The sequence below is a fragment of the Hypanus sabinus genome, chromosome 13 (assembly GCF_030144855.1).
Source record: "Hypanus sabinus isolate sHypSab1 chromosome 13, sHypSab1.hap1, whole genome shotgun sequence".
Taxonomy (NCBI): Eukaryota; Metazoa; Chordata; class Chondrichthyes; order Myliobatiformes; family Dasyatidae; genus Hypanus; species Hypanus sabinus.
In genome coordinates this window covers 86,388,633-86,402,920 of record NC_082718.1, presented here as the reverse complement: position 1 = coordinate 86,402,920, position 14,288 = coordinate 86,388,633, and the positions used below count along the sequence as shown (strand labels likewise).

The following is a 14,288-nucleotide window of genomic DNA, read 5'->3' as shown; positions in this document are numbered from 1 at the left end:
AGATGAGAAGTTAGAACAAGGGGGTGGGTGGAGGGGAGGAAGAAGTACAAGGTGGTAGGTGATAGGTGAAATCAGGAGTGGGAGAGCGGTAAAAGCTGGGAAGTCAATTGGTGAAAGAAATAATGTCTGGAGAAGAGGGAATCTGATAGGAGATGGTAGAAGATCATGGAAGAAAGGGAAGGGGAGGAGAAGCCAAGGGCAGGTAAGATGAGGTGAGAGAGGGAAACGGGAGTAGGAATGGCAAAGGCGGGCAACTACCAGAAGTTAGAGAAATCCATGTTCATGCTATCAAGTTGGAGGCTGCCCAGATGGAATATAAGATGTTGCTCCTCCAACCTGATTGCGACAGTAGAGGAGCCCTTGGGTTGACATGCCGGAATAGGAATGGGAAGTGGCATTAAAATGTGTGACCACTGGGAGTTTCAGCTTTTTCTGATGGACAGAGCATAACTGCTTGGTGAAATGGTCTCCCAATCTACGTCGGGTCTCACTGACAGCAAGAGGCCACACCAGACATAGTAGATGACTCCAACAGACTCACAGGTGAAGTGTTGCCTCATGTGGAAGGACTGTTTGGAGTGTAGGTAAGGAGTGATTCCTGGGTGGGGGGGGGGGGGTGTAGGAGGAAAAGTTGTGGTTGGTGATGGAATCCCACTTCTTCCTCCTCCCCCACCCACCCACCCACACTTCTTGCTCTAACTTGTCATCTTTCTTTTTTCCAGTCCTGATGAAGGCTCTCCGCCCGAAACATTGTCTGTTTACTCTTTTCCATAGATGCTGCCTGGCCTGTTGAGTTCCTCCAGCATTTGTGTGTTGCCTTGGATTTCCAGCAGCTGTAGAACTTTCTCTGTCTAGTTTCACAAGTTTTCCATTGAGGAATGTGCAAATAGATCTGGATCTGCACATGACTGGAGGAAGGAAGGAATTTAAACAAAAACTGTCAGACTATAAATTTGTACGCATTAGAAGTTACTTAAATTATTGCAGTTTCAATAAATTGCAAATTCAACTTCCTGTTTGATTATTCCTAGAGGGATAGATTTAATTATTCAGACATCCAGTTGAAAGAATGGTAGGAAAGTGAGTTATTGCCACATACAGGTCTGAATTCCAATCAAAGGGCAGCCTGCAGAAGTTAACTCAGATTCATGGTAGCCTGCAATATATTAATCCAATAAGGACTATATGGTGTGGGGCAGCTCTGAGTTCTTAAAAAATCAATAGTATTTTGTAGTCAATATTCTGGAATTCACTCTACAACCTCCCCCCATCTTTCTTTTCACATTTAAGATCCTAAAGGCCCATCTACTGCAACAACCTACTCCAACCAATTATGCCCATGTGACCAATTATTCAGTATGTCTTTGGAATGTGGCTGTATCTCTAAATAAAAATTTCCCACTTTGTTACACTTTCTTATTGGAATTATACTCTGAATATGGCATGGTTCTCTATATTAAAATCACTTTGTAAAGAAAGGGAATATTCTCTTCATCTTCTCAGGATATTCCAAATATTTTTTAAAGATAATTTTGTTTAACAATAATAACAAGAATAAACTCCTGTGCTTTTGAAAAAAAAAGTCTGTCTGATTACACCCTGAAGAGTATGCTGCCGAAATGGAGGGCTATAGTTACAGAGAGCTTGGATCAGTTCAACTTATTCTCAGGGGGATGTAAGAGGTTGAGGGGATGACCTTATGGAGGTTCATAAAATTATGAGCATATAGATATGATAAATCATCCTTTTCCGAGGATAGGGAAATCCTGAATTGAAGGGCACAAGTTAAGGTGAGAGGAGACAAACTTAAAAGAGATTGGGAGATGAGAAGGTTGGTTAGCTTTAACAAGCTGCTTGGCCCTGGATTAACACTTTCGTTTGGTTATATTCATGTATGGTTGAATAACAATTAAACTTGAACTATGAACTACAATTCTGTGATTACGCACTGTCGTGGTGCATCACTTTCTTGTATTGTTCTGGAAGCTTAGCCTACAATTTTGTATTCCAGCCTCTAGAAAACATAACCTTTTGACATAGAGGTATAATCACAGAACCACAGCTATAAATAACATCTAATGCAATTTGCCTCTTAATTTTTCGATAAGGGGAATGCTAGCACAATAGTAAGCTTCCTCCTCAGTCAGACATTTGCAGACCATAATCATGGATGTACTCCCATGTTTATATTTGGTAAGAAAATTTTTGAATTTCAGCCAAGGGGTAAAAATGAATAAAAAATTACCTAAGTAGTGGAAGTTCGTCAGACCTAGAGTGTACCACTGAACAGAGTCAAGGTTATTTAACCTCCAGCAACTATATTTTATTAATCAAACCATACTTTGCATTGCCAAAATAGATTACCCCCATTAGAGACCTTACTCTCCCCTCCCCCCCACACCACGGACCTACATTTTACATACACTTTCTGGTAGCACATTAAGTGAAATGCAGTTTCCGTGACTGAGACCATCAACTCATTTCACCTCTAGTATTCAGCCCTTGTTCACACCTTTGTCTGGTGCGTCAAGTAACCTTGATAAATCCCAAGCTGTGTCACTTGACTTACTGTGATCTTGTTGGGCATGTGTCATTTGTTAATGATTTTAACATTTTACTGATTACTGACACAGAAAGTGTGATGGTTGGCTGGTTTGCATTTACTGTGCTTTTGCGGGAAGGATGTATTTGCCAGCAACTTTTCAGAGTGGTGGTCAGATAATAAAGCTGTCATTTAATATCAGTATCCACTGTTTAGTGATTTGTCACTGCCATGTGAACTGAACTGATGTAGTTGAGGACACAGAGAATACAGCATGAAGATGGTCCATTATTCCACTCTCACCTCAATCCTTTTTAGAGAAATTACCTCATTATCTTCTACCCACAACAGTTTACAGTACCAGCAACCCGGGTTCAATTCCTGCCGCTATCTGTAAGGAGTGTGTACGTTTCCTCCCACAGTCCAATGATGTATCCATTGGCAAGGTTAATTGTTCATTGTAAATTGCCCTGTGATTAGGCTGGGATTAAATCAGGGGTTGATAGGTGGCATAGTTTGAAAGGCCGAAAAGGCTCATTCCCACTGTATCTCAATAATTATTTAAAAAAGAGTGCTCCATAGTTGTTTTTAATCTTTAACCCAAAAGATATTAGAGGGTTTAATGGTAACACATATAATTAGAGTATGAATCAAAGTAATCCAGTTTGTAAAATGGTTGTTGACAGCAACTTGTTTTCATATATTACCATCATGTAATCTTCAACAATATCTTCAACAAGAAATCAATTTTGATTCAATGCATGATGTAAACATTCTAGACAAGACTGGCATCGTTTGGCAAACTCTCAGTATCCTTGAACTAAGCAGCTCGCCTTTTTAAAAGGGCAGATGAGGGTTAATGTCATAGTCTTGGCCAAAATAGCTAAACATTATTTTCTCTGATGAATGCTTAAAGAATCTACCAGTTATGAAGTTATGTTTATGCGAAAATACAAGGTGACATTGGACATTAATTTTTATCCTTGACAAGAACATTTACATGAAACATCTCCATCTCCACTGCCAAGGCTATTGACTGGGCAGAAAATGCTTACTCATTGCTCTAGTTTGTCAATAATACATTGCATTAATTGATTTTTGAACAAAATATACGAGGGGTGTGAAGTTCCTGGCTTAAGGTAGGAGTCAAATTTAAAAAACCTAGCACATTTATTTTTCAACATAGTCCCCTCCTACATTTACACGCTTAGTCCAGCAGTCGTGGAGCATACGAATCCCTTCTTTGTAGAAATCGTCATCTTGGACCTCCAGGTGGTCCACAGCAGGGGTGATTGATAAATCTGTAGCCCAAGGTAGAAGGAGATACAACCCTTAGGTGCACGAGCAGTTCAACTCTTTGGGTGATTATGCAGAAAGTTTGAAGTTAATAACTTTTGTGGTATTTCTGTTTCAGATAATTGAAAAGTGCAAGTATACCGTCCGAGAAAATGGACATCAGCCTCAGTGCAGTCATCTACTACCTCAGTCTCAAGGGCTTATAACCCAAGGAGGTCCATGAGGACATGGTGACAACACTAGGGGAGGGTGAAAAATAAACGTGCTAGGTTTTCTAAAATTGACTCCTTCTACCTTAGACCACGAACTTATCAATCACCCTTCGTGTATCTGACCCTGACGGTTATAGCCATCTGGATTACGGAAATTTGCCCTTACGGAATTCACAAATCACTACCCACACATTTGAGATACAGAGAAAATTTTGTTCTCACGGAATGCTTGTGGAAAGAAAATGTAAGCAAATCAACACAAAGTTTATTCTTTTCACCTTGTATTTCTTGGAGCCTCCAAAGATGGTGCAGTTTCACGTGATGGAATTTTCTGGAACAGCACCCCTCCTTCCCACTCAGGCCACATAAGGGGGTGATAGCCTGTATACAGATTTGTGTTTAATGCAAACGTGCAATCCAGGAATATACTACTTTGCTGATATTATAGATACATACTGTATTTAATTATAAAAATGTAGTTTACGTAAAAATATACAGTAAATTCAGCATTTCACAATGTGTATATTTCACAAATATACAAATTGAAACTACAGCATTTGGAAGTAATTAATGCAGGACAAACCAAGGGTGAAGATGTTTGTTTCACTGAACAAACAAAATGCTATACAATGGATGTGTCACGATAATTAGACATCTAGGGTGGAATATTTTTCTCCTTCTTCATGATACATTGAGCACAGAATAAAAATTGTGCAGCAACAATCTTCAGCCTCAAAATTGCTTTGGAAAGTTAAAGTAAAAGTAACTGAACTGGGATGAAATTCTGCCAATTTGGAAATCTCAGGAAAGTACAAGTTACCAATTTAGCTTCATGTAAACAAAGCAGAAACAAATAAATAGCACATAGTCACTTGGACATTTGATGTAGAACAGTTTTAAGAGGGTGAATTGAATACCTGTCTTCTGAAAACAGCAAAATCATCTGAGGAACTCTGTAATCATTCACCTTGCACAGTGCTTATGGGCTAAATGCATTTAGTTAGGGCGGTTAATCTCCTTCCAGCATATTCTCCTCATGTTTCCCTGATAATCGTGGAGAGAACATATGGAACTCTTCCCTATTAATTATCCATCTACGTTATTCCCTCACACTCTCCACCTAAATTGAGATCATACTGAGTAGGTTATGTCTATGATTGAGGGATATATGGCTGGAGTACCAGGTTGTACAATGATGGTGCTGGGAAAAGGAGATGGAGAAGAAATGCAACTTGCTGCAAAATCAGGATTACTCAAAAATGAAAAAGCAAACTATGGTAAAAGATTATTAGCACTATCTAGCAGGGACTGTACTTGCTTTTAAATGCAATTTTTTAAAACAATATCTACATTAAAAAACCACTACAATCGGTCTGGTTCTTTGATTATTCACCATGTTATTGCATAGGAGATATAAAACAGTATATCCACATGAGTTTGTCAAACGATAGTAAATACTTTGACTATTAAATGACAATAAAGTGCCAATGCTTTCATTCTGGTAAAAAAAAACAAATATTGATGTAGTGTTAGATCATAACTGCTAAGTGATGTAACTACAGATAGAAACACACTTGCATTAAAGGCTAAGTAAATTGACAGAAATTCTCACTATTCAAGTTAACCTTTTTATAAGTCTCCATTTAATTTTTCGTCTGATATTTGTTGCAGTGCTGCTGTCTATTCTTTTTGGTGTGGGTGGGGGGGGGGGGCTGAGCAGAAATCAGACACTGTCAGCATTCCTGCTCTTTTACTCTCAAGGGCTTATTGCCTAAAGATCTTCTACTGCATAGGGAAGTTGTACATTACCTCTCTGACAGACAGAAACCTGAAAAGGTTATAGTTCATAAATCGATGCACTTAAAAACACTGAAAGTAGAATGGATCTAAATATTAAATATTCTGTAAATAAATTACTCATTGAAAATATGGATTAAAAATAAGGCATATATTTAGATACAACATAGATACTATGTCATAATCTTAGTCATATCCTGCTTTAAATAGTTCTCTGAATTTTTGGTTGACTTTCTTCTTCAGAGTTATCTTCACAGACCCGTTTTCTGGTTGAAAGTTCCATATGATTATTGACATGTGTGACTGGATATAAATGTACACGTGTTGGGGAAGACGACTCAATATTTGAAATGGTCGACTCATTGTCTAAATGGACCTCGACAATTTCAAGCGTTGTCAAACCTGCAGACCCATTTGATGAATTATCACTGGGCTCAATGAAGGATATGACATTTCCTGAACTGAGGTCCACTCCAGATCCTGCAATTCCATCTTGTGACGTTGCCAAGACCTCATGGTCAGAGGCCATCATTTGTGCTGATGTCACAATGCTGCTGGGTATGGTCAGGCTAATACTGTGACTCCTGGGAGACAAAGTCGAAGCACCTACTAAAGCTCGTTTTGTTGATCCAGCGGTGCAGTCATCTGTGGAGTCCTGACTAGAAACAGGGCTCCCATTAGTTAGATGTTTTCGCTTACTGTACTCATTCCGTAATTGGTCCAACTGCATCTGAAGGAGTTCCCTGTGCTGTACCTCCATTTGTTCAATCTGAAAGTAAAGCTACAAATTAATTGCAGCCATAATTTTTAAAAATAAATTCCTGAATTATTTCAAAGCAGTTGTTTTCACATTACTTAATTTCCATAAAAATATATGGAATCACAATATGATTTGCTGTAATATTATGATTTTAAGTTGCACCTGTCCAAAAATATACTATATTTAAAACTGAGAGGATTGTAAATAACATTTCAATAGTGAACATCTAGGACTGATTTACAGGACAATCCAATTGATCATGGCAACTGATGTTTGTCTATTTTTTGTACATAATATATCATGTTACAAACTTAGGTAGGGATAGTGTGCTCAAAAAGAAAATTATACAACTGCATGTTAAAAGAGATGAGACAAATGTCATTATTTGAGTTGTACACCTTTGAGCCTCTGCTACATTACTTCTAAAAGTAAGCTATTCAGAGGATGGAAAAGCAAACTGAATCCTGGGTGGACAGTTATTTGTGTTACAGGTTGGAGTTAAAAAGAAAGTGAATGGAGAAAGGGGCATAAGTGATGAATCACTCTTCCATCATTAAAGTCATGAGTAAACCGCTGAATGCTTGAAATAATGTGCATTAGTAAATACCAGCCACCTTTTGTGTGACTAGCACAATCTGGTAAAAATAATATTGTATTTAAGTTAACATACAATGCACCATTTCCTGATTGGTCTCTAGACTCTTCATGGAGATATTACAAACATTTGAAGTTAGGAATGTAATCTTTAGCAGGAGCTTCAGTAAAACAAGTAAACAACTGGGGGGGAAACAAAAAAAAACATTGACATAGAGTACTTAGTAAATTTGGATCGACAGACTAATGCCCCACTGTACAAAACTCCTTGTTGGATGTTGAATTATAATAATTCATCTTTGCCCTCAATATTAACTGTTGAATCCTTCATGATGGAAAATGCAGGTTGTTTTTCAACTCTGAACTATCATATGTCAGTTCAAAACAATTTCAGTTTGACAAATTTAAATTTAAATCCTTTGACCCTTTCCTCATCACTAGAAGGTAGAAAGAGTACAGCCAACCAAAATACTATTTTTCCAGTAGTCCGCTGACAGTATTTTTCACTCCCTGGAGTATTATTGGCTGTAAAGAATAGCATTTCAGGCCAGAGAGTGGTAAGTGTAAAGCTTTGCACATTGAAAAATGAACAACACGAGGAAGGCAACATCAAAGAAAGATAACATAACAATCTTCCCTGTTAATCTTCTATATGTACTGTCAATGATGGCTTAAGATGGACACCAATTTGGAGCATAGAAGAGCTAAATTTAAATTTATTAGTCAAAACCACTATAACAACAAGTTACATCTATCCTATGTATAATTAATTCAAACTATTCTCATACTGGCCTGTAGGGGTGGCTACAACACAGTGATACTTTACCTTTACTGATCACTCTTTAACAACTAAAGTGAAGTGCATGATATTCACTAGTTTTGTAATTATAAGAGTTAGAAGTATTAATGTTTTCATAGTACAGAACAGAAGATGATATACATGAATTATACCAATCAGTAGTCTAGCAGGGCAAACAGTATGTTATTTAAAAATCCTGCATACCTTTCAATCTATTGTCTTCCAATAAAATGAAAGAAACACAAACTCAATTACCATCTAATCAATGAAAAGGAATGTCTACTCTACTGTACAACATGAATTTGAATAAAAATTGTTAGGGTAAAATGAATAAATGCCAAAAGGAAGGGCTGTGCTTCTAGATAAAACTTAAATTATAAGGGTGGTCTCCAACTGATCTTCCTAAGATAACATGGTACATTGCAATAATTGCATCACCTGAATATTAACTGATCTGCAACTAATTGAAGATAATCAGTTAATCACAGCACAGTGGGTTGAAAGAATTGCCCTCAAACCAAGGACAAAGTATTTTAATTGATTTCAGCAGGATTTTTAAAACACTTTATTTTTGAATATTAAGAATGTGCACCATGAAATATGAGCAATTCTGTAACAACTAGTTTCTCTCAAAAGCCAAGCTAGAGCATAGATTTTAAGAGGGAATTACTGCACACCTATTCAGTGCAGCTTTGCTTTGTCTGATTGTTAAAGCTGAATTTCAAGACAGAAATACACAAGTTATTGAGCACTCTAAAATGAAAATTCTCAGAATTTGAGGAAATGCCAGCATTTTCTAAGAAGACTTGAATAGCACAGAGACACAAGATAGCAGATGCTCAAATCTGAAGCAAAAAAAGAAGTGCCAAAGGAACTGCTGAGGTCCAGGTGCAGCATCATGACCTGAAACACCCATGATCCCTTTGTTTCCCTTGACCTGCTAAGCTGATCAGACAGTTATTTTTTTGCTCCTAAATATTGTGCCAAATTTGCTCAAGGGACTATGCTGGCAGTTTATCTACAAATCACTCAGCCTACAGCACATTAATCCTTTTCAACATTACTGTCAGATGGATTAGGTTAACTCGGTAAAGAATAAAAATAGACCAGTTTACAGAGTATATCTCAGTTATGCACAGGACTGAAAGCTGAGGTTGTTTGTAGACAAATCTAAACAGAATTAACTGACTTTCTTGTATTCTAAACAATTCTGTGCTATATATCTGCTGAATATATATATATATATATATATATATATTCACTCACTGAATCATGTAAGACAGGAGATAGTGATTCAAGACAACCAGTTTTTGAAAAGTTACCTATTTAGTCCACTCCCCAAAGCAAGAAAAGCACTGATCTGGCTTGCTTTTCAAAGTGTTTATTAGATCTCTTCCAGCATCCCTTCAGATTGCACATTCCAAATCATAACTTATTATGATCAGTAATCACATAATCAGTAGTCTTAGTGGTTATCATAAAACAAAATCTTTCACGTTTTGTTAATTCTTTTAAATCTCTCATTTGGCTACCAATCTGTCTGTTGACAGCTTCAACAGACCCTTGGTATTTCTGTTAGAGATTAAATATCCATTACTAGAATAGGAAATGATCCAAACTTCGTAAGAACGCAATCAAATCAAGTCATTTGCAAATGAAAATAGTGTATACATGAATTACTATTCCTGGGAATGAAAATGCTGTAGGAAGTCAAGAAGAAGATCGGCTACATTAATTTCAAATATTTCATTACCAAGATGATAAATGATCACCCAAGACTTACCAATGGAATCCTATTTGTAACCTGGACCAGAAGGGAATGAAAATTTGGTAATTTATTCCTTGGAGCGTAGAAGATTGCGAGGAGATTTGATAGAGATATACACAACAATGACGGTATAAAGACAGGGTAAATGCAAGCAGGCTTTTTACATTGAGATGGTTGTTAGACAACAACCAGAGGTTATGAGTTAAGGGTGAAAGGTGAAAAGTTTAAGGGGATCATGAGGGGAAACTTCTGCACTCAGAGGGACGGACGTGAGTGTGTGGAACAAGCTGCCAGCATTAAGTGGTGCATGCAAGCACAATTTCATTACTTAAAAGAAGTTTGAATAGGTACATAGATGGTAGGGGATTGGAGGGTTATGGTCCTGATGCATTTTAATGGGTGTAGACAGTTTAAATGAGTTGGACCAGACTAGATGGGCCAAAGAGTCTGTTTCTGTGCTGTACTTTTAGACTCTACAACTCTAACAATCACAGAGTGACATAATGGTAAGCCTGCAGTTTGTCATATCTTCAAATATGTCCAAGGTCATAAGCTATATTGTTTCATTCACTTAATATATAGTGGGCACTACTGAATGAACGCATGGGAAAATCAGGGTCAACATCTAATTAATTACTGGACCAAAAATAGGAACTCGTTAGGCTAACCAAAGTAAAAGCCAAAAGGGTCAATAAACTCTGATGTGTGGATCTGATAGATATTCAATAAAACCAGCATCAGTGGATGTGAAATATTAGGCTATAATATTTTTATTTCTGCTGTGAAGGATCACTGGTAATTTACCTCGGCAACAGCTGCCGACAGCATACATTTCCTTCTGAGCGTAGATCTTTTCCAGATGAACCACATCTAACAGTGATGCAACTGAAGAGGAGCAATAGCAGTGTTGCTCAACCAGACTGAAGACAGTGAGAGACGGTTCAAATTAGACAGTATTAAGCGAGAAATGTTCATTTGGGATTAAGACATGATAATGGAGACAGAAAGCGTAATAAGTCACTGATTTTCTTTCAAGTGAATAAGGTTTCATAAGCGTAAAACTAGTTTACCAATGCCAGAAATATTGTTCAGTATTACCATTATTTTCAAAAGTACAACCTTAATCCTTTCACCTGGTTTTATTATAGAAAGTGGAGCAAGTTCTCAGTATTGAATGTGCTTTCACGTTGAAATTTCAGGTGAGGACTGCTACAGTACACCTTATGGAGAAGATGGGTTCCCCTTTGTGATTTCTGCATTTATCAGTACATAAACATGCACTAGACGTTGCTCTTAGAATTTCTGTGTTGTAACACCGATTGCTGATGGCTTTATTATTCTCAGTGGAAACTCTGGAACAGTATATGTATAAGAAAAAAAATCAAAAATTAAAAAAAGTCATAATCACCATTTGATTTATTTTGCTCTCAACGTCTTCGGAACACTTATATTGCTTTAATTCTTCCGCCATTTGCCAATTGGCCTCCATGAGACCTGCAATCTAAAACAGGTTATAGTTTTTCAGCAAATATTGAAATTTCTTGATTACAGAATAAATTGGAAACCAACTAAAGACATGTTTATGATTGCTGCTGTAGCCAGAACAGAGAAAAATTTGGGGCAGACTTAAGAATTAGAAATAGAAAATATATTTTTGTTTTGTTATTAATGACATGCTAGCAAAATGAGGAGACAATTTAAAGTCTTCCATTTTTGCTTTTACAAAAAAGTGACCAATCATTATGAGTTCTCATGTTACATTTTTGAAGTTTGACGAGTTTGAATTTTTTTTCTCATTTCTCTTCTCAGAAGACCCCAATATAGTTGGATAATATTCCCAATTTCCAAAAATTGCCATCTTCAAAATATCTGAAACAAACCTGTGCAAGAATTTACATAAACTATCTAATCTGCCCTGACGATTAAATCAAGCCAATGAGATTTGCTCAAAGTTGGAGAATATTTCACACCAGTTTTTGAAAGCAAAGGTTCACATACTTTTTCCAACAAAAACGTGTAATATTGGATAATTTTTCTCAATAAAAAATAAACAAGTATAATGTTTTTGTGTTATTTATTTAATTGGGTTCTCTTTTTAGTTTTAGAACTTACGTGAAGATTTGATCACATTTTAGGTCGTATTTATTTAGAAACAGAGAAAATTCTACAGGGTCCACCACTGTCACTATGGGTTAGGGAGGCATTATCAGATTAGCCTAGGCAAGAAACTGAAGATATTTTATAGATGGCAAGCTCTGCAGCCAGTGTGTACAATGGTAAAAGTGAATTGATAGTTAGAGTGGCAGATAAGGATCAGATAAGGTTGGTTTTGTCCCAGATTGGTGACAGATTTTTGAGTGTTATTGAAGCTGGACTCATCCAGTCGAGTGGAGAATATTCCATCACACTTGTGCCTTGTAGATAGTGGAAAGGCTTTGGGTATCAGGAGGTAAGTGACCTGCTACAGGATACACGGCCTCTAACCTGCTCTTGTAGCCATAACAATTATATGTTAGTCCCATTGAGTTTCTGATCAATGATAATCTCTTCATGTGTATAGCAAAGGAATTGGAAAGGGAAATGCCACTGACATCAAGAGTAGTGGTTAAACTCTCTCCTGTTGAAGATAGCCAATTCCTGACATTCACTATCTGTGATATGAATATTACTTGGCATTATCAGCCCATATCTGAGTGTTCATTTACTGCGGAATTTGGAATGGAATTTAAAATTTGTCAGCAAAAACCCACACTTTTCCATATTTTGATGGAAAGCAGATCACTGAAGATAACAAGGTCTTGTACAATGTCCTGCTGAAATCCATGGTACTACCATCTTCCTCTGCGCCAAGTATGACATCAATCAGTGGATGGTCTCCAACATGGGTTTTATAGGGTTACTTGATGTTGCACTTGTTAATGCCAAGGCTGGGCACTTTCACTTTACCTTTGGAGATCAGCTCTTGAGACCAAATCTATGTTAAGTTCAGGAACCAAGTGATCCTGCCTGGGAATTGGTGATGAGTAATTGTTGCTTCATAATACTGTCACCAATATCACTGATGATTTGGATAGAATGACATGGTAGTAATTAGCCAGAAAGAATTTGACTTGTTCTTAGTGAACAGGAAGCAGCCGGGCAATTTTCTACATTTCATGTGGACAGTGTAGTAACTGTGCTTGAACATTTTAGTTTGAGATGCAGCTTGTTCTAGAACCGTGGTCTTAAGTCTTGATGCATGTCCTGTCTTTTTAATACTTAAAACTCTAACATATCAGATATCAGGTTTTTTTTTACACACAGAGAGTAGTGTATGTATGAAACACGCTGCCAGAGGTGGTGATAGAGGCAGATACATTGAGGCATTTAAGAGCTACTTAGATAGGCACGTGGATGAGAGTAAAATGGAGGACTATGTGGGAGTGAAGGTGAAACGGCTGGAACAACATCATGAGCTGAAGGGCCTGTTCTGTAATGTTCATATGACATACAAGAAATAGGTTCTGATTCTCTGATAGCTAAACCAAAGGGAATAACTGCACTCAACTTCACTTGTGCCATCAATGAAATGTTCCCACAACCAACGGACACTTTCAAAGATTCTTCAAGGCATGTTCTCAATATTTATTGATTATTTATTAATTATTATCTCTTCTTTTTGTATTTGCACAGTTCATTGTCTTCTGCACTGGTTGAATGCCCAAGTTTGTCTGGTCTTTCATTGCTTCTGTTGTGGTTATTATTCTATACATTTATTGAGTATGCCCACAGGAAAATTAATCTCAAGGTTGTATACAGTGACATATATATATATATACTTTGATAATAACATTTTCTTTTATTTAAACTTTTATTGTGTTACAAACCTGGTCCTTCAGCTGCTGCACTTCCATTTGTAGTCTATGCTCATTTTCTGCTTTTTCTACCCGTAGTTGCTGATTCTGCTGGTGTAATTCTAATAGCTGCTTCCCTATTAGCAGATTCTGATCCAAAGCTTCACCATTCTGAAAGATTCAGGTAGATTTAAATGTACAATTTCTAAAAAAAAATAGCATCACATGAAGAACTAGAAAAAAAACTGTAATCTTGCACATTGAAACAATTAAATTCTTAATGGACAGCTCTGATGGAGATTCTGGTAGAATGCCTATTCACTACCATCTAACAGAACCAATGATAAAATGCTACAGAACACGCCACCTTTCTGGACACACAGACAATAGAGAAAATAATTATTATCTCAATAATAAATCTCACTAAAGATCCTCTCCCCTAACCTTTATATTCTGGTATCTTCCCCTTTCCTTCTCAGTCCTGAAGAAGGGTCTCGGCCCAAAACGTTGACTATCCATTCATTTAATTAGACGCAGCCTGACCTGCTGAGTTCCTCCAGCATGCATGTGTTGTTTTGGATCTCCAGCATCTGTAGACTTTCTTATGTCTTTATTCAAGAAAGCTGCCTTTGTGGCATCTGATACAAAATAATGACACTACTTAGTGCAAGAGTGCAGCTCTGATTC

At 37.1% G+C, this 14,288-nt stretch overlaps 1 protein-coding gene across 2 annotated transcripts in view; it reads right to left on the bottom strand.

The window, feature by feature from the left end:
- Nucleotides 1-3,157: 3,157 nt before the first annotated feature.
- Nucleotides 3,158-14,288, bottom strand: part of zgc:193801 (uncharacterized protein LOC564476 homolog) — a 71,530-nt gene continuing 60,399 nt past the window's right edge. For both annotated transcript variants that reach the window (XM_059988066.1, XM_059988065.1), the window contains 3 exons: nt 13,635-13,772; nt 11,177-11,269; nt 3,158-6,616 (listed from right to left, as the gene is read on the bottom strand). In XM_059988066.1, coding sequence (XP_059844049.1) covers nt 6,050-6,616; nt 11,177-11,269; nt 13,635-13,772 — 798 coding nt within the window. In that variant the 3' untranslated portion in view covers nt 3,158-6,049. The remainder of the gene's footprint in view (nt 6,617-11,176; nt 11,270-13,634; nt 13,773-14,288) is intronic.